The sequence below is a fragment of the Capricornis sumatraensis genome, chromosome 4 (assembly GCF_032405125.1).
Source record: "Capricornis sumatraensis isolate serow.1 chromosome 4, serow.2, whole genome shotgun sequence".
NCBI lineage: Eukaryota > Metazoa > Chordata > Mammalia > Artiodactyla > Bovidae > Capricornis > Capricornis sumatraensis.
The window spans coordinates 146,124,333-146,144,529 of record NC_091072.1 but is presented as its reverse complement, the minus strand read 5'-3'; the positions used below and the strand labels follow the sequence as shown (position 1 = coordinate 146,144,529).

Genomic DNA, 20,197 nt, shown 5'->3' with positions numbered 1-20,197 from the left:
GAATGTTCTCACACCCATAATCTAATGGTACAATTATTTAACTAAGATTTTCTTTATGTTTACTATCTTTTTAAGTTAAGTATTTTCTTTAAAAATGGAACATGTATTACTGCTAAAAATATCCATGAAATAATGGAAAACTTTTTAAACTCCACTATATGTACAGGTATTTTTGCAAAATCCCCGTGCAGTAACTTAAGTCAAAATTTGGGACGCAACAAACTACATTAGGAAGCTTAAAAACCTTAACTCAAGTCTCTGATGCTCTATGTTTGGAATTTTTCTTTCTATCCTCAGCCTCACTATACCCTTAGAATCATTTCAGGAACAAGCAATACTGACCTAAGCAGCATTCCCTAAATACATCAGATTCTTTTGCAACTTTGTGTCCTGCATGCGTTTCTTCTCTCTGTAATGGCATTCTTTACTCTCTGGTCCTAACGCTTTTCTCTTATCTCTCCCAATTTTGAGTAAGTTGTTGGATTTTTTTACTTACATCACTTATCAATACAATACATTAAATTGAGTTAGTATACTCATCAGATAACTAGTGAGATATAATCCTACTGGATAATAACTATAAATTATTTATTTTATACTACATAATTAACTAGCATTTTGGAAAGTACCCTGATTCTGGGAAAGATTGAGGGCAAGAGGAGAAGGAGGTGACAGAGGATGAGTCGGTTGGATGGTATCACCGACTCAATGGACGAGAGTTTGAGCATACTCTGGGAGATGGTAAAGGACAGGAAAACCTGGCATGCTGCAGTCCATGGGGTTGCTAAGAGCTGGACATGACTACGTGACTGAACAACAACAATTAACTAGTTTTAGGAATGAATAAAATTCTCGTGCCAATGAATATATCCCTTGGCTATTTCCACTTTAAAAATGCATGTCTTGAACGAATGCTGTCTGATCCTGTTCTCATAAATCCTTTTGCAAGAAATAGTAAAACTAGAGGCGATTCTGTTCCAGTGTGACTCAAGTACAAGGGACAGACAGAAATGACATTCTCTCCAGCCACCCAACACAGAGCTTTTGGAATCTCTAGTTTCATTCAACCATCAAAGGAGGAATAGACAAATTCATTAACTGATGAGCCTGGTCTTTTTGCACATCAATCTTTACCTTTTCATGTATCCTGGTAGAAAACGTTGCCTGGATCTCTCCAAGTAGTAATTAGTCTCTGGACCAAATCTGGGTTTTATTCCCTTGTCAATTTTCCTAACCACATTATATAGAAAAGCTACCCACGTTAGAGAAGATTCAGTTCCCATTGAGAGGCAGTAAGATTGAAAGAGGAGTAAGACCTATTTGCTAAATCAGGATCAGGCTCTCTGCAGCAAAATAGCAGCATAAAGCAAAGAGAAACCATTTAACTGTGATCCAGAAGATCCTCTTGCCCTAAAGAGAGTTTGAAAGAATGACTTTGTATCAGCTTCTGTGTGAGGACTCTATTCCTGTCACCATCTCCTCCAACCTAGGTCTAAACCAACACAGGGATCCCCGTGACAGAGTCAGGCATCCATCTGGGATAATGGAAATCATATAGACAATTACATCTGTTTGCTCTATTTAGATATAAATGCAGAAATGCAATTTACAGATATAAATCAATATTCAAATTAAAATAAAATGAAGAGGAGTTCTGTAGGATAAAATTCCTGTATCTCTACTCTCTGTCAATCAAGAAAGCATCCAAGCATACAGGAATAAATGTCTAGCAGCTCTCACAAGAGGCTATAAAACCTATGTGATCGGGTAAAAGAGCAGAGGGACTAAAAAGAACATAGCTTGAGTGTTAATTTGGGTTTCTTATTGAGACGGTAAAGCATCTGCCTACAATACGGAAGATCCGGGTTCAATCCCTGGGTCAGGAAGATCTCCTGGAGAAGGGAATAGCAACCCACTCCAGTATTCTTGCCTCCCCACCCCGCCAAAAAGGGGCTCAAAGAAATATTGGGGGCTTCCCTGGTGGCTCAGAGGTTAAAGCGTCTGCCTGCAATGTGGGAGACCTGAGTTCGATCCCTGGGTCAGGAAGATCCCCTAGAAAAGGGAATGGCAACCCACTCCAGTATCCTTGCCTGGAGAATCCCATGGATGGAGGAGCCTCGTGGGCTACTGTCCACGGGGTCGCAAAGAGTCGGACACGACTGAGAGACTTCACTTTCACTTTCAAAAAGCTGAAGTGTAATGGTTCTGTGAAGACCTACAAGAACTTCCAGCACTAACATCCAAATAAGATGTCCTTTTCATCATAAGAGTTTAGGATGCAACAGTTGAGGGAGTTCACCAATACTAGGCTTGCTTACAAGATTGCAGAAAGAAGTTCTTCAAGCTAAATGAAGGATGCTAATTACTACATGAAAAAAGTGAAAATGTACAATAGATTAGTAAATGTAAGTAGTTAATCCAGTTCAGAATACTAACACAGTAATATTGTAGTGCGTTAAGCAGTTAACTCTAGTCTAAAGGAAGTATTGAAAATAACTATAGAGGAAAGTATTTTGTTAGTGGATACACAGTATAAAAAGAGGTAAATTCTGACAACAAAAACATAAAGTGGAGGAGGTTGCCGAAAAGGTAGAGTTTTTGTATGTGATTGAGATTAATTTGTTATCAGTTTAATATAGACTGTTGTGTGCATAAGATGCTTTTGGTGAGCCTTGTGGCCAACAAAAAAATAAAAACCTATAATGGATTCACAAAAGATAAGAGAGGAATCAAAGCATAGCATTATTCAAAACTATCAGTTCACAATTCTAAGGGTTGTGCAAAACTGTTGAGTTATTCTGCTCTCTAGAGCATCCTTCAAGATTAGCCCAAGAGGACTCTCCTTTCTTGAAGTGAAAGACTAATTAAGCTGTTTGTTATTTTAAGCCAAAGAACTCTTTCTGCACCTCATCTCCTTCCTTATGTCATGCAGAAAGTGCAGCTGTATTTTTTACTTGAAAATTCTCTTCCTGTTATATGCCTGTGTGGTTTTAATTGAAAAACTGCCAAATGATAAATCATATGAATACCCTACCTCCTCTCTTGTGTCTGATTAAGACTTACTAAGAAGCCACATGTTATTATGTTGTAGTTTGTCTTGTGTATCCTTAGAGACAGAGATTTGCAGCATTTGTTGTGACATATTTGTTGGTGATAAGCTCCTTCTTTTTGAAAATCAAATTTTGCCCTGCTAATTATTGAAAACATTTGCCTTTAAAGCATAAATATCAGTTAGCTAAATGATGGCTTCAACAATAGTTCTTTTTACTTAAGATATTTTCTCTTAAATGTCTGCTGCTGCTGCTGCTGCTAAGTTGCTTCAGTCATGTCAGACTCTGTGCAACCCCATAGGTGGCAGCCCTCTAGGCTCTGCCATTCCTGGGATTCTCCAGGCAAGAACACTGGAGTGGGTTGTCATTTCCTTCTCCAATGCATGAAAGTGAAAAGTGAAAGTGAAGTCACTCAGTCGTGTCTGACTCTTAGCGACCCCATGGACTGCAGCCCACCAGGTTCCTCCGTCCATGGGATTTTCCAGGCAAGAGTACTAGCACAGTTTTATTCAGTCATTTAATAAACAGTAGCTGAACAACTATTATCTTATAGACAGTGGAAATACAGAGCTTATACTCAGATATGGGCCTCACTCCAATCCTGTGCCCTGGCAGGGCCTCAGGAGATTCCTGCAGCTTGTAGGAGCCTTGGTTAGCATGCCCAGATGGGGAAGGATTGGATCATAATGTAAAGAGAATCTGTTACAGACTGTTTGATGTTAAAGGAGGAACATATTTTGCTGCATTTCCAGTGTTGTTAGGTTGGTGTGCTTGGTGGCTCAAAGGGTAGAGCGTCTGCCTGCAATGCGGGAAACCTGGGTCCAACCCCTGGGCCAGGAAGAGCCCTTGGAGAAGGAAATGACAACCGACTCCGGTACTCTTGCCTGGAAAATCCCATGGACGGAGAAGCCTGGTAGGCTTCATAGAGTCACAAAGAGTCAGACACGACTGAGCAACTTCACTTTCACTTTAGGCTGATGTGCATGCTGGACTCAGCTGCACCAAAGCTCCTTGTGCAATAGAGCATCAGTTCAATAAAGTTCAAGTTTGAGCAACCACGCAAGCTTTGAACTCTGTGCCACTCCAGTGACACTAACCTTGGGTTTAAGTGGTTTAAGAATCACCACCCACACGATCTCAATCACTTTGGAGTTGGTAATTACATCAACTCTGAGCGGAGGTAGATCAATCATGAACTAATGAAGCGTGATCTTCACGGCCCCTCCTTGCACCAGCTCCTTCCAAGGCCCAGTGGGGGTCCCTAGTGCTGTGCTTACAAGGAAATAGGTTTTTAATGAGCTGCTTTCTTGAGTTGAGGAAAAGAAGCAATTCAGTAAAATTATTTCTTACCTAAAGTGAAAGAGGAGACTGAAAACGTTGGCTTAAAGCTCAACATTCAGAAAACTAAGATGGCATCTGGTCCCATCACTTCATGGCAAATAGATGGGGAAACAGTGGAAACCGTGTCAGACTTTATTTTTTGGGCTCCAAAATCACTGCAGATGGTGATTGCAGCCATGAAACTAAAAGACGCTTGCTCATTGGAAGGAAAGTTATGACCAACCTAGAGAGTATATTCAAAAGCAGAGACATTACTTTGCCAACAAAGGTCTGTCTAGTCAAGGCTATGGTTTTTCCAGTGGTCATGTATGGATGTGAGATTTGGACTGTGAAGAAAGCTGAGCACCGAAGAATTGATGCTTTTGAACTGTGGTGTTGGAGACGACTCTTGAGAGTCCCTTGGACTGCAAGGAGATGCAACCAGTCCATACTAAAGGAGATCAGTCCTGGGTGTTCACTGGAAGGAATGATGCTAAAGCTGAAACTCCAATACTTTGGCCAACTCATGTGAAGAGTTGACTCATTGGAAAAGACCCTGATGCTGGGAGGGATTGGGAGCAGGAGGAGAAGGGGACGACAGAGGATGAGATGGTTGGATGGCATCACTGACTCAATGGGCATGACTTTGTGTGAACTCTGGGAGTTGATGATGGACAGGGAGGCCTGGCATGCTGCAATTCATGGGGTCGCAAAGAGTCAGACACGACTGAGCAACTGAACTGAACTGAACTGAAAGGCAAAGAGGAGAAGGCAATGGCAACTCACTCCAGTACTCTTGCTTGGCAAAGCCCATTGACAGAGGAGCCTGGTAGGCTGCAGTCCATGGAGTTGCTAAGAGTTGGACTCGACTGAGTGAATTCCCTTTCACTTTTCACTTTCATGCATTGGAGAAGGAAATGGCAACCCACTCCAGTGTTCTTGCCTGGAGAATCCCAGGGATGGGGGAGCCTGGTGGGCTGCCGTCTATGGGGTCGCACAGAGTTGGACACGACTGAAGCTACTTAGCAGCAACAGCAGCAAAAGCAAAGAAGTTAATTAAGTGCATAAGCACAAAATTCAGGAATCAGATTTGTTCAGGAAATCAACAAGAAACTGAAGAGGTTTAGAAAGCACATGCTGCCTTTTCATTAGTACAAGATCGGTGGAAGGGTAGAAATAAGATAAATTAACTATCTCAGAGGAAATAAGAGCTGTAAAAGGATAAAGGTCAAGGTGCTAAGAGACAAACTGGCGAAATGGAAGCATGACTCTCAGCACAGTAAAGGTAAAAGGAGATGTGCCAGGTGTGCGTGCTCTTAAACAGGAATCCAGATCTAAATTTTGGTCAACAGGAAAGGTGACTGAGAACTAACCAAGCCCAACAGAGGAAGCAAGCTGAGACCTGAGGGAGTAGCTTGGGATGAAACACAGAAGGAAGAGGAGATTCAGGAAAGTACCTGCTTCTTGTGACAGATTCTGTCTTCTTTCCAAGTCTGCTTTCTCCTTTGGATCCATCAGAAAAGACTCTGCTCTGCTGATGGAACAAGTGATCCCCAAATTTCAGTCACACACACACACACATACACACACATGGACACCCACATACACACACACACATACACAGAGGGACACACACATATACACATACACACAGCCACACAGACGTGGACACACATATACACAGACACTCACATACACATACACAGATGGACATAAACATATATACATACAGACACACGTGAACACATGTATATGCATACACACTCACACACACATATACAAACTTATACACACACATATACACATTTACACATGCACACACTCATCACAATCTACAGATATTTGTGGTCAGTGAGGCTCTTGCACATGCTCCATCTGGAACACGCAGCTTCTGGGGCAGGAATGAGAGAGACTAAAGAGTCACACTTGGGTTTTTCACGCCTCCACTCAGAGGTGACACAGGAGACACCACCCATGATTCACTGGCCAGAATGAGTCACTGAGGACTGGAAAAGTAACTATTTGATAACTATTAATGTCTATCCACATCCTTCAATAGAACTTAATAGAAGTGCTATCAGTTTTTTCTCACCTTGAGGCACCACTTTGTGCAGAAACTGAACATGATCTTATCCTCCCCAGAGTGGGATTTGAAGGCCTTTTCTATCTGATTCCTTTGGCTGGTGTGTCTCTGACTCCTTTTTCACTTCAGTCTGTGCTGAGTGGGATTTGTCAGATTTGTGTCTCTGCTGCCCCCACTTCCCTTCCCCCCAGTAGTCACTAACTACAGGGTTATTTTCAGCCTTTGTTCATGCAATCATTTCTTCAATTATCCAATATTTGTTAAGCTCTTTCTATGTGTCTTTACTTGGCCCAAAAAAGACGCTGAAGAATAAGACATAGTCTCAGCTCTTGTTGCTGCTGCTGCTGCTAAGTCGCTTCAGTCGTGTCTGACTCTGTGTGACCCCATAGACGGCAGCCCACCAGGCTCCCCCATCCCTGGGATTCTCCAGGCAAGAACACTGGAGTGGGTTGCCATTTCCTTCTCCAATGCATGAAAGTGAAAAGTGAAAGGGAAGTCACCCAGTCATGTCCGACTCTTAGCGACCCCATAGACGGCAGCGCACCAGGCTCCCCCATCCATGGGATTGTCCAGGCAAGAGTACTGGAGCGGGGTGCCATTGCCTTCTCCATAGCTCTTGTTAAGCTTCTGCTTTAAAGACAGTAAGCAAATTTCTGCACACTAAATAGAAACAGCAGTAATTTTAGGCTGGAGGAATTAGAAAGACTTCATAGATGTGAAAGTTCTGTGCATTTATAAGCATGGAAAGATTTACAAATTTTCTGCCTTGAAAATATATTGTCTACAATTCAAATATGCATAATGTTCTTTATTTTTGTAACTGACTTCATCCTGTTCACTAGCAAGGGGTGTTTGTGTGGATTAAGAGTCCCTTTAAGGTAACACAGACCCCGCATTTAAAATCCATCCCTCAGCTTAGCTCAGGTACACTGTAGTCATTGTCTTGTCAATTCTCAGTTCCAGGTCCCTGTTGAGATTGGCTTTCCTCTTCATGAGGAGGCACCTTCTCTGTCTCCTCCCACGGATGTTGTCCAGGATAAGGGGCTTCTTCTCTAGTGGCAGTGAGAACAGGTCCTTGGCCTGTATGCTCTCACTTAGAATCAGCTTGTCTTTGATTTAGTAGCTTTGATTTGTTCTGGTCTCTGGGCATCTGATGCTGGACCTGTGGAGAAATGTGTGTACTGTGCTGTGTGTATCTGCTTCAGTCGTGTTGGACTCTGTGTGACCCTATGGACCATAGCCCACCAGCTCCTTTGTCTGTGGATTCTCCAGGCTAGAATTTTGGAGTGGGTTGCCATGCCCTCCTCCAGGAGAAATGAATGAGGCCAATTCAGTGCCAAACTCTTTGTTAGATATTGCTGATCATAGACTCCAAAGGGCTGAACAAGGAGGATGGGCTGGACCTCAGCCAGCTCATGACCTTACTTTCCCTCATGCCCCTGTGATGAAGTGGTTATCAGTAAAGTAGCCTTTACTGATCTTAGGTCCATTCAGGCAAGGAATACAGATAGTGAGAGGGTCTCCAAATCTTTGGTATAACAACTCTATTATTTTCTTTTTTAAATTTTAATATATATTTATTTATTTTAATTGGAGGTTAATTACTTTACAATATTGTATTGGTTTTGCCATACATCAACATAGTTGCATAGATAGTTTTAATTCAAAAATATTTTGCATATTGGTCACTCTGATTGGTCCTGAAAATGTCCCTTAAGCAAGGATGCTTAATTATCAACTTTCCTAGCAAGAGATTACTAAACCTCTCAAACCTCCTTTTACTCATGGTAATTTGGGAATAACAATGCTACATATTGTATTACTTTACAATCCATAAGGCCAATTAAGCAGTTTCCCTAAGTAAAAGAAGAGAATTCTTTCTGCTTTTTACTTCTGCACTTTCAATTCAATATAGAAGCTTTTACTTCTGCACTTTCAATTCAATATAAATATTTTTATAACAAAATTTTCTTCCTGTTACAGTCATGTGTGGTCTGAATTGAAAGTGAGCCAAATGATAAACATATAAACATCCTTCCCACTTGGCCATATCTGATTAAGACCAAAAGAGGAGGCTTCATGGTGCTCACCTGTCAGTGAGCTGTGGTTTGCCAACTGTATCTTTGGATATACACAGATACCTGCAGCATCTACACTGTTTAGAACTGGCCGTCTCAGCACCGCTCTGGGAATGGGGTTGCGTTTGTTTCTGGATATTGGAATTTACTGCATTTATTGCAAAAATGTATTGTAGTGAACCATACATAACTCATACCATTTAGTAGTGTTGAAATGTCATTACAACAAATGATGCAACTTGCAGTTGCTCTGAAGCCCTCACAGAAAGGTAAATTACATTTTTAAAACAGTGTTTTTAATTAGAATGATTTTTATAAAACACCTACCAGAGTGACATTCATTCATTTATTTATTCAATAGACATGGTCTGTCCATTTTAATTACCCAGGTATTAGGGATATGGAAGTGAATTAGAAGTTTTACTAAGTACCTTCCAGCTTACAGGGTAAAATAAACAAGTAAACAACTTAATTCACAAAAGTTCACAGCTGGTAAGGTCGAGGTTCATGAGCAGTAGAATGGGGGCGTGGAGAGAAGGGGCGATGTGTGGAAGACTCACAACTCTGATTGGCACCAATGACCATCACAGCATGTGGTTCTGGGAGAGTTCTGACAGATCCAGTCAAGGCTCCAGGTAACAGAATTGAATTCCTGTTCTAGAGTGCTGTGAATCCCGGAATGGAAGGTAGAGTGATGCCATGATACTGCTTCTCTACCAGTACTACCACATACCACCGTTCGCTAGCAGTTATAATGTGTCTGTGTGTGCTCAGTTGCATCCCACCCCAGGGGCTGTAGCCTGCCAGGCTCCTCTGTCCATGGAATTTTTCAGGCAAGAATACTGGCATGGGTTGCAATTTCCTACTAGAGGGGATCTAGAGGAAATGGCATTTCCAACTCAGGGATCGAACCTGAGTCACCTGCATTGGCAGGTGGGTTCCTTACCACTGGTGCCACCTGGGAAGCCCATAGCAGTTAATGCTTACTAATGCCAACTCACATATCCTCACCAAAACTGTTATCTAGACTCAATCAAAACCTTCATTTTACAGATGAAGCCACTACATATAGTGTAAGAACACTGTTTAAGGTCGCACACATGGTATGTGGCTGAACTCTGAGTTAGGACAGGGCAGACTGACTCCTGAGTCTGTTCTCCTGACCCCTGCACTGCACTCTCTCAAGTTCACTGTGGACACAGCTGGTTGGAGTCCTCCCTAAAACTTTCCTCTTTCAAATCTTTGATGAGATTGGACACTGAGATTTCCTTATGTGCCAGAGAAGATGTGACTTCATTCGAGAGTGAGTTGGTCCATGCTGACCTGCATTCCCATTTCTGGGGTAGAGGGTGCTGTGCGGCAGCCTGCCAGCCCCAAATTAGCCCCTTCTTTCCAGCCCACCCCTCCCTGTAACAGGAGCCCCTAACAGTGCCTTACCTGTGAGATCTCCATCCCGAGGTGAGACTGTGTGTGCCTGTTTTACAAAAAGCATCCATGTGTCATCCGGTGGGAGGGATACTGGACCCCAGGAAGCACGTCCTGTGTTCTAGGAGTCTGTCCCATGGTTTCTGGTGATGGTGTGGAGTCCACAACTGGGTAAGGAATGATGACTCTGGGCCCAGAGGGAGTAGAGCATCAGTTCTAAGTGACTGAGCATTTCCTGGTCCTACTCCACCACCTCAGTTTACATTCTGGTTCTGATATTTACAACTAGTTATTATCATTAATGTGTTAAGAATCCTGATATAGAAGGAGATGGGGTTCTATCATGGGACCTGGGAGTGGGAGGAAAAGATGACAAGTAAGTAATTCTTCTATGATTAGTGGGTTGATACTAGTACATTTAAGTAGAGGGAGAAAAGCATGTGCTCTATTGTCTCTTCTCCCAAGGCTCAAGGAGGAAGGATGGGCATGGCAGAACAGAAAAGCTAGGTCTACTGACCGGGTTGAGGGGTCCTACTGGTGGAGGTGTTACAGGGCTGTGGACTGGCCCACAGCGGCCCTCGTGTTGTCCCCACTGAGACCTTAAGGTATGGGAGGGGGAGAGCATGAATCCATCTCTGAGCGCTGGTGGGGACTCTGGGGTGTGTGTGTCACATGTATATCCTTCCCACACCTGAGATGAAATGATGAGAGTCAGGGCGGGGAGGCCTCAGGGTGGGCTTGTGTGGACCACAGGGCTGTACCATGGGAACCCTGAGCCTGAGGGGCCTTGAGGAATGGGGGCAGCATGTTGGTGATCTGGAGTTTTGAGGTGGGAGCTCTATTGTGCTTCCCCTAAGGCCCTTCTCAGTCTCTCTACTCTTCCCAGTGCTACTCTCTGGGGACCACCTGGGAACTTCTCTGATCAGCAGAAACAGAACAAGACAGCAATGGCCACCCTGGACATCAGCCCCTTCTGCTTGGATCTGCCCCCTCAACCCACCTGGGCTTCCATTCTTGCTGCCACTTTTCCTCTTAAATGCAGAATGGAGGAGTTGGGGTCACTGCTGGCTGCAGGCAGCATGGACCCCTTCTCTTCTCTGCTTCACTTGTCTCTTCTTTGCTCCCTCCCTTGCAAACACCCTCTAGAAGAAGGTTTTCCCCTTCTGTCAGGAGCTGTTCCCTTAAATTATATTTTGCATCCTTTTTAGTTACGGTTTATAAGTGTATACAGAATGTTACCAAACTAAATTTTCAATATACAAAGGGGAAAAATGAAGTTGAGGAACTCTTAGACTTTTTAACCTATCTATTTTCTTCTCAGGACCACAAACTTCTGTTTTGGAGGGCTAGAGTTGAATGCTGACTCCTACTTTCTCTTTATTTCCTTTATATATAAATCTTTTTCTCTCCTGAAGCCTAATTTTGAGACTAGCAGAAAGGGATATTTCATAAAATGAAATGTGATAAATGGAAAGAAATTTAGTATGTCTGCTAAGTCGCTTCAGTCGTGTCCAATTCTGCGCGATCCCATAGATGGCAGCCCACCAGGCTCCCCTGTCCCTGGGATTCTCCAGGCAAGAACACTGGAGTAGTTGCTTCTTTCCTTCTGAAAGTGAAAAGTGAAAGTGAAGTCACTCAGTCGTGTCTGACCCTCAGCGACCCCATGGACTGCAGCCTTCCAGGCTCCTCTGTCCAGGAGGATTTTCCAGGCAAGAGTACTGGAGTGGGGTGCCATTGCCTTCTCTGATATATGCATCCGTCTCTCTATTTACCTATTGCTGTCATTATCATCAATCTGTCAGCCCATCTATCGAATCTATTTCTTTAGTATCTATATTTCTATGCTAATAAATTTATAGTTAAAACAATGAAACTGATGTCCTCATCAATAGACCCTTCTAAGATGTTTTAATATGAAAATAATAATAGTGATCTTTAAATAAACTACCAAGCACTTCAATTTTTCTTGACACCAGCTTCCAGGAATTTGTCATTCCCAACTCTGCCACCGTGTGGTGATCGTATAAACTGCACACGTGCAAAGCGGAGCCCGATGCTATCAGACCAGCAGCATCCATGGTAGCAGCTGAAACGTTCATGTAAGGGACAAGTGCAAGGATACAGTAAGTGGATTACAATCTGACCTTGGACATTCATTGTAAAAATTAATCATTTAAGTATCTGGAATTCAGAAGGCTAGAACCACCTGCTGCTGCTGCTAAGTCACTTCAGTCGTGTCCGACTCTGTGTGACCCTATAGACAGCAGCCCACAAGGCTCCCCTGCCCCTGGGATTCTCCAGGCAAGAACACTGGACTGTGTTGCCATTTCCTTTTCCAATGCATGAAAGTGAAAAGTGAAAGTGAAGTCGCTCAGTCGTGTCCGACTGTTCGCGACCCTATGGACTGCAGCTTACCAGGCTCCCCGGTCCATGGGATTTTCCAGGCAAGAGTACTGGAGCGGGGTGCCACTGCCTTCTCCGAGAACCACCTAGGACTATGTAAAGATTCAGTGTCTACTTGACCCACAGACAGGTAATGAGCCTGGGGAAATGGATGGGGTACAGGTTGAGGGAAGCCATTAGCACAGACGTCGCCTCTACCTGGAAAACTCCCACCTCCGCCACTCCTGGGAGAGACAGTAACCTGGACCTGGAGTGGAGTGAAAGAGAGAGGTTTATTTTTTCCCTTTCCTTTTTCAAGAAGGTTGAAAGGTTCAGAGGAGAACAGATAGACTTCCGGGTGCTCTGTGGCAATATGGTAAAAAAAAAAAAAAATGCAGTATTTTTGTCATTTGAAAAATAATGAGTTTCTATTCTTCAAATATAATAATTCCTGTTCTGAGTATCAATTACAAGTAAATAATCTGAAATATGGACAAAATATATGTGAAAAAAACTTTATGGTAACATTAATTACATAAAAATGAGGCTATGAAATTTTTCTTCCTTCATATTGTTCATTTCTTCCTTGTCCTTTCTGATAATGATCGATAAATTATCACCATTAAGGAAGCTAACTGTTAATATGTCCTATTCTCAGAAGCGTATGAAATGTCTACTAACTGCAACTTTTCATGAAGCAATTGAAATTTAAAAAATAATGACATTTTAAAAACTCGCTCTGGGAATGGTGAGTGTCAGATGGGCTGGAAATGACCTGAATGTGACTAGAGCATCTTCAAACTGTCCCCTCAGAGAGACCTGAGCCTGGAAGGTGCTGGGGTTAGATTGCAGCTTTGCAGGGGAGAGTCAGCCTGAGCCCTGACCTCCCCTCCATCCCCTCTCCCCCCCCCCACAGCCAGGGGCCTGGCCTGTGAGCAGGCACTGAGCCCAGTCTGTGTGTCTATGTTCCCTCTGAACCTGCATCTTCAAACCTCGATGTGCAGAAGAACCACCTGGAGGGACTGTGACATGACACACAGAGGGTATTCGCTAGGCTTGGGTGTGGCCTGAGAACTTTCATTTGTAACAAGCTTCTGGGTCTTGCTGGTGCTGCCTGGAGTGACCACACTATGAGATGCCCTGTTCTAAACTGCACCCTCACCTCCACAGCAAACAGCAGGCCTCGGTCACCCTCAGGATCAAGGTTGCTCACCTGTTGTCCCTTCTCTGGTGGACGTGTAGAGAAGAAGCTGACAGTTCTTGAAGCAGCCTGGGCTCCATTTGGGTAGGAGTTTCTGTTCTGAGACCCCTGATTTGTCTAAAAGGGGGATGGCAGGGACTCCCTCTTGGTGTGGGTATCCTCTCATGAAACCTTCTCCCTGGTGAGGGGATGGCTGGGAGCATCCAGAGCAGTGTCCTGTACTGTGCAGCATCCAGGGTGGGGCCTGTCTGGACCGAGTCTAAGGGGAGTTCTGCACACATTCTAATCTCTGCACTTAGCCTGTGTTTTGCAGGAAGAAACATGTCGCAAGTGCATCAGCAGATGGCTCTGGGGGCAGGACTTCTGCCACTGGGCAGCGCAAAGAGAAGAGGAGTTGGGTCTGTAAATACAGAAGACCACATCCCCTCTCACTCTGCAGAAAGGGAGTGTAGCCCAAGTGACACAGCCCAAGGACAGAGTGGTCTTAGGGGCTAAGAAAGATCTGTGACGGGAATAGTTAGGTTCAGTCAAAAAGTGTTATTTACTCAGTCGTGTCGTGTCTGACTCTTTGGCACTCCATGGACTGTAGCCCGCCAGGCTCCTCTGTGAGATTTTCCAGGCAAGAATATTGGAGTGGGTTGCCATTTCCTCCTCCAGGAGATCTTCCCAACCCAGGAATTGAACCTGTATCTCCTGCATTGTGGGAAGATTCTTTACCATCTGAGCCACCAGGGAAGGTTCTGTCAAAGCCCTGTGTTGTTATGACACCCCTGTGCTCCAGGACCTTGTCTCCAGATCATTCTGAGAAGGAGGGAATGACCAGCAATCTCATCCCCCTAACTCGATGGTTCCCACCTCACCACCTCCATGCTCACCTGTGAGTTCCTGTGCTCCTGTCCACATTTCTGCTGACCTGATAATTTACTTTTGTATTTTCAGCCTGCTTGCAGTTCTCTTCTTTGTCCCTGAGCCCAGCCCTGGGGGATATCAATGCCTGATTCCACCAAAATTATTCTTCATGGGCCATTTGATCCCAGACCCTGACCATGTGAGATCTCACAGTCTGTAAATAGTGGCCAGGATGATCAAGGGAGAGAGAGTCACTCACATAACTTAATGCAATTTTTCTATACCAGCACTGGCCATGGGGCCTGGCTCTCAGGACCACGGAAGCAGGAGGTCAAAGGACCATGTTGCTCATATAAGGACATTTTGAAGATGCAGAAGCTCATTGGTGTCTGAGCTGCAGAAAGGGGCACATGCAGCCTCCGATAGTGCCTGAAATGGTGAAAGGTGTCGCTATTGGCTCTCAAGAGGGAGGGTGTAAGGGGTGGTTTATATAGACCCTGGTCAGCACCCTGACGCCTCCTCACAGGCTGATCCTGCAGCTGGGACTGTGACCTTGAGGACGTGGGGTCAGGATGGTTCTGGGCAGACACCTCTCCCTGCGGGGACTCTGTGTCCTCCTCCTCGGCACTGTGGTGGGTGGTCAAGGTAAGAGCTGCCCCTCTGTCCTGGGTCCACAGCAGGGAGTCGACCCCTTGGTGAAAGGAAAGGTGTCTGGAGTTCTGGAACTTGGCCTCAGTGTTTTTGATCAAAAAGGAGCCACACTAACTGTGAACACTGGTCTGTCTCCTGTGCGGGGTCCACTGGTCATAGCGGCAGATTTTACAGAGCAGTGAGGTTTGGTCTGGACCGAGCTGGGTCAGCCTGAGTCCCCTCCACTGTCTCCCTTGTTCTCAGGGAGCTTCTAGGATTCCAGTGGCTCCCAGTGTGTGGAAGGTCCCGCGACTGAGCTCAGCGGGGACTCTGGGCTGTTCCCACACGCTCCACGTGCCTGGTGTGTGAGCACTGCCCCTGGGTCCCCGTGTTTCCTGTGTCTATGCTCCGTGGGCTCTGTGCTTTTGTGTGTGTGTGTGAGGGTGTGTCTGTGTGTGAGGAGTTTGTGTTTGTGTGCAAGGATATGTGTGTTTGTGGGGGTGTGTAATGAGTGTGTGAGTGTGTGAGAGAGAGGGTGTGTGTGTGTGTGTGTCTGTGTGTGTGGAGTGTGTGAGGAGTCTGTGTTTGTGTGCAAGGGTATGTATGTTTTTAGGGGTGTGTGAGGAGTGTGTGAGGGTGTGTGTGTGTGTGGAATGTGTGAGGAGCTTGTGTGTGTCTGTGTGTGAGGGTGTGTGAGTGTATAAGGAGTGTATGAGGAGTTTGTGTGTGTGTGTGTGTGTGAGAGTGCATGAGGAGTGTGTGAGGGTTTGTGTGTGTGAGGGTGTGAGTAGTGTGTTTTGTTAGCATGGGAGGAGTTTGTGTGTGTGAGGGTATGTGTGCAGTGTGTGAGGAGTTTGTGAGTGTTTGTGTGAAAGTGTGTGAGGAGTGTGTGAGAGTATGTGTGTGTGTATGTGTGGAGTGTGTGAGGAGCTTGTGTCTGCTTGCGTGTGAGGGTGTGTGGAGCTGGTCTGTGTGAGAGGAATGGGGCTGCTGAGCAGGGAGTCCGTCGGTCTGTGAAGCACACAGGGTCCCACAGGGCTGGGTCACTGCATGTGACCAGATCGGAGACAATCGTGCCCTGCCTGCCTCTCTCTGGCTCCTCTCCCCCATCCCCTGGGCTTCCCTCTGCTTCTTCCCCTGTCTGTGCAGCACTGGGCTCTGTGAGAGGCTCTGCCTGCTGGCCTCTTCTGTTCCCACCGGGTGTCCATTGTGGAGCAGAGAAGCCCGCAGCCAGAGGGTACCTCTTGTCTGTGGAGTTTAGTTGATGTGCAGCCCCAGGTGTATAAGTTCCCGAGTCCCTGCCCCAGTCCCTGTGACTTGTTTCCTGATGTGCTGGGGTCCTGGGATGGTCCTTCCCCCTCCCAGGGTCTGCTGTGACTCTGTAGGGAGCTCTTTCTCTCTTGTGCCCTCTCCTGTCCCTCCCTGGACCTGGTTTCCCCTGAGTGAGAGGACAGGGAAACCATCCTCTCTCAACCAGTGAGGGCTATGGCTGCAGAGAATCTGGTCTCCAGCCTGGAAGAGGCATCTCTCTCAGATGTGGGTGCTGGTCCACTGAGACTCAGTGCAGCCCTGTCTCCTCTCAGAGCTCACTGTTGTCCCCTAGACCTCAGCCTCCAGTTCACAGCTCTCTTTGGGAAGCCCCCTCCCTCCATGTCTCTGCTCCTCGAATGCTGGGAAGATGCTTCACCTGAGAGCTCTGGAGGGCAGAGGTGTATTTTGATCCCCTGAGGGGTGAGAACAACATGTGTTCTGATGAAAGGCCCCACACTTACTAGGACAACTGTTGAAAGTTTCCTGAGACATTACTTATGAAGCAAGACCATTTTGCCAAAGGAAGTACTCTTTTTATTTTTCCTGAAACAACACTGTTCTGTGTTTTCCTACTAAAATTTTCTCCTTCTACTTCATATGACATTGAACTTGCTACTCATAAAACAATAGTCTAGGCATTTGTGAGCATTTGATGATTGCTGAGCTGGGCAGACATTACAAGAGTTTTTACCAGGAAATTCATGATGGACATTGCCAAAAAATTATTCCTTGAAGCATAATTGATGTTATTATACACAATAATGTAGACCCCCCAAGATTAGATAATTCAATATATAATATTTTTGTAACATGTTTTGAAAAATTAACAATATATTTTGCCCATCTGTATATATTAATATTGTTTTTGTTGCTGTTGTTTTGAGTTAGTTTTTTGTTTATTTATTTTTAAAATATAAATCTATTTATTTTAATTGGAGGTTAATTACCTTACAATATTGTATTGGTTTTGCCATACATCAACATGAATCCACCACAGGTATACACGTGTTCCCCATCCTGAACCCCCTTCCCCCCTCCCTCCCAGTACCATCCCTCTGGGTCATCTCAGTGCACCAGCCCCAAGCATCCAGCATCATGCATCGAACCTGGACAAGTGATTCATTTCATATATGATATTATACATGTTTCAATGCCATTCTCCCAAATCATCCCACCCTCGCCCTCTCCCACAGAGTCCAAAAGTCTGTTCTATACATCTGTATCTCTTTTGCTGTCATCTTTCTAAATTCCATATATATGTGTTAGTATATTGTATTGGTGTTTCTCTTTCTGGCTTACTTCACTCTGTATAATAGGCTCCAGTTTCATCCACCTCATTAGAACTGATTCAAATGTATTCTTTTTAATGGCTGAGTAATACTCCATTGTGTATATGTATCACAGCTTTCTTATCCATTCATCTGCCGATGGACATCTAGGTTGCTTCCATCTCCTGGCTATTATAAACAGTGCTGCAATGAACATTGGGGTACACATGTCTCTTTCAATTCTGGTTTCCTCAGCGTATATGCCCAGCAGTGGGATTGCTGGGTCATAAGGCAGTTCTATTTCCAGTTTTTAAAGGAATCTCCACACTGTTCTCCATAGCGGCTGTACTAGTTTGCATTCCCACCAACAGTGTAAGAGAGTTCCCTTTTCTCCACACCTTCTCCAGCATTTATTGCTTGTAGACTTTTGGATAGCAGCCATCCTGGCTGGCGTGAAGTGGTACCTCATTGTGGTTCTGATCTGCATTTCTCTGATAATGAGTAATGTTGAGCATGTTTTCATGTGTTTGTTAGCCATCCGTATGTCTTCTTTGGAGAAATGTCTATTTAGTTCTTTGGCTATTTTTTGATTGGGTCGTTCATTTTTCTGGAATTGAGCTGCAGGAGTTGCTTGTATATTTTTGAGATTAGTTATTTGTCAGTTGCTTCATTTGCTATTATTTTCTCCCATTCTGAAGGCTGTGTTTTCACCTTGCTTAGAGTTTCCTTTGTTGTGCAGAAGCTTTATTTTTTTTAATTTAATTTAATTAATTTATTTATTTACAATACTGTATTGGTATTGCCATACATTGACATGAATCCACCACGGGTGTACATGAGTTCCCAATCCTGAACCCCCCCTCCCATCACCTTCCCCTTATCATCTCTCTGGGTCATCCCAGTGCACCAGCCCCAAACATCCTGTATCCTGTATCGAACCTAGACTGGCAATTCGTTTCTTACATGATAGTATACATGTTTCAATTCCATTCTCCCAAATCATCCCACCCTCTCCCTCTCCCTCAGAGTCCAAAAGTCTGTTCTATACATCAGTGTCTCTTTTGCTGTCTCGCATACAGGATTATCATTACCATCTTTCTAAATTCCATATATATGTGTTAGTACACTGTATTGGTGTTTTTCTTTCTGGCTTACTTCACTCTGTATAATTGGCTCCAGTTTCATCCACCTCATTAGAACTGATTCAAATGTATTCTTTTTAATGGCTGAGTAAAGCAGAGACATTACTTTGCCGACTAAGGTCCATCTAGTCAAGGCTATGGTTTTTCCAGTAGTCATGTATGGATGTGAGAGTTGGACTGTGAAGAAAGCTGAGCGCTGAAGAATTGATGCTTTTGAACTGTGGTGTTGGAGAAGACTCTTGAGAGTCCCTTGGACCGCAAGGAGGTCCAATACAGTCCATTCTGAGGGAGATCAACCCTGGGATTTCTTTGGAAGGAATGATGTTAAAGCTGAAACTCCAGTACTTTGGCCACCTCATACAAAGAGTTGACTCATTGGAAAAGACCCTGATGCTGGGAGGGATTGGGGGCAGGAGAAGAAGGGGACGACAGAGGATGAGATGGCTGGATGGCATCACTGACTCGATGGACGGGAGTCTGAGTGAACTCCGGGAGTTGGTGATGGACAGGGAAGCCTGGTGTGCTGGGATTCATGGGGTCGTGAAGAGTCGGACACGACTGATCGACTGAACTGAACTGAAGTTTAATTAGGTCCCATTTGTTTATTTTTGCTTTTATTTACAATATTCTGGAAGGTGGGTCATAGAGGATCCTGCTGTGATTTATGTCGGAGAGCGTTTTGCCTATGTTCTCCTCTAGGAGTTTTATAGTTTCTGGTCTTACGTTTAGATCTTTAATCCATTTTGAGTTTATTTTCGTGTATGGTGTTTCGCTGCTTTTACACAGTAAAATTTTTTATTGTTTTGATGTGTGTGTGTGTGTGCACTCAATTGTGTCTGACTCTTTGTGATGCCATGGACTGTAACCACCAGGCTTCTCTGTCCAGTGGGATTCTCCAGGCAGGAATACTGCAGTGGATTGTCATGCCCTCCTGAGGGGATCTTCCCAACCCAGGGATTGAATCTGCATCTTTTTTTATCCCTGGCACTGGCACACAGATTCTTTCCACTGCTTAGGAAGTCCATTGTATTGATGGAATTACAAAACATAGGATATTCCAGGGATAACATAGAAAATTTAAATCCTACAATTATTTTATTTTATAATTGAAATGTAGTATACTTTCCTAATCACCAGTGTTAAGCATGTTGATGAAAAATCAATTAACAATTTTGTTAAGGAGAAAAGCAGGGGATTTTATTCTACCCAAACTTTGGATAATAACCCGGGAAGCAGATTTTCAGAAAACTCCAGAGTCATCTTGAATCCTAATCTCTTAAGTGAAATCTCATCACTTTTGCCAAATTCCATTTGTTAGACTCATGTTACTAGATACACACAAGTGTGGGGATTACACAAGGACATGAACACCAGGTGGCAGGAATAACCGGGACACTTTACAGCCTGTTACCCCAGCCCTCTGTTCCTGAGCTGGATGAGGTGCTCCCTATGGACAGG

At 44.3% G+C, this 20,197-nt stretch overlaps 1 protein-coding gene across 1 annotated transcript in view; it reads right to left on the bottom strand.

Moving 5' to 3' along the window:
• The window catches only part of LOC138078778 (deleted in malignant brain tumors 1 protein-like), a 373,461-nt gene that overhangs the window by 265,877 nt on the left and 87,387 nt on the right, over positions 1 to 20,197 (bottom strand). Inside the window, 1 exon segment of the mRNA XM_068971523.1 lies at positions 17,763 to 17,779. Coding sequence (XP_068827624.1) covers positions 17,763 to 17,779 — 17 coding nt within the window.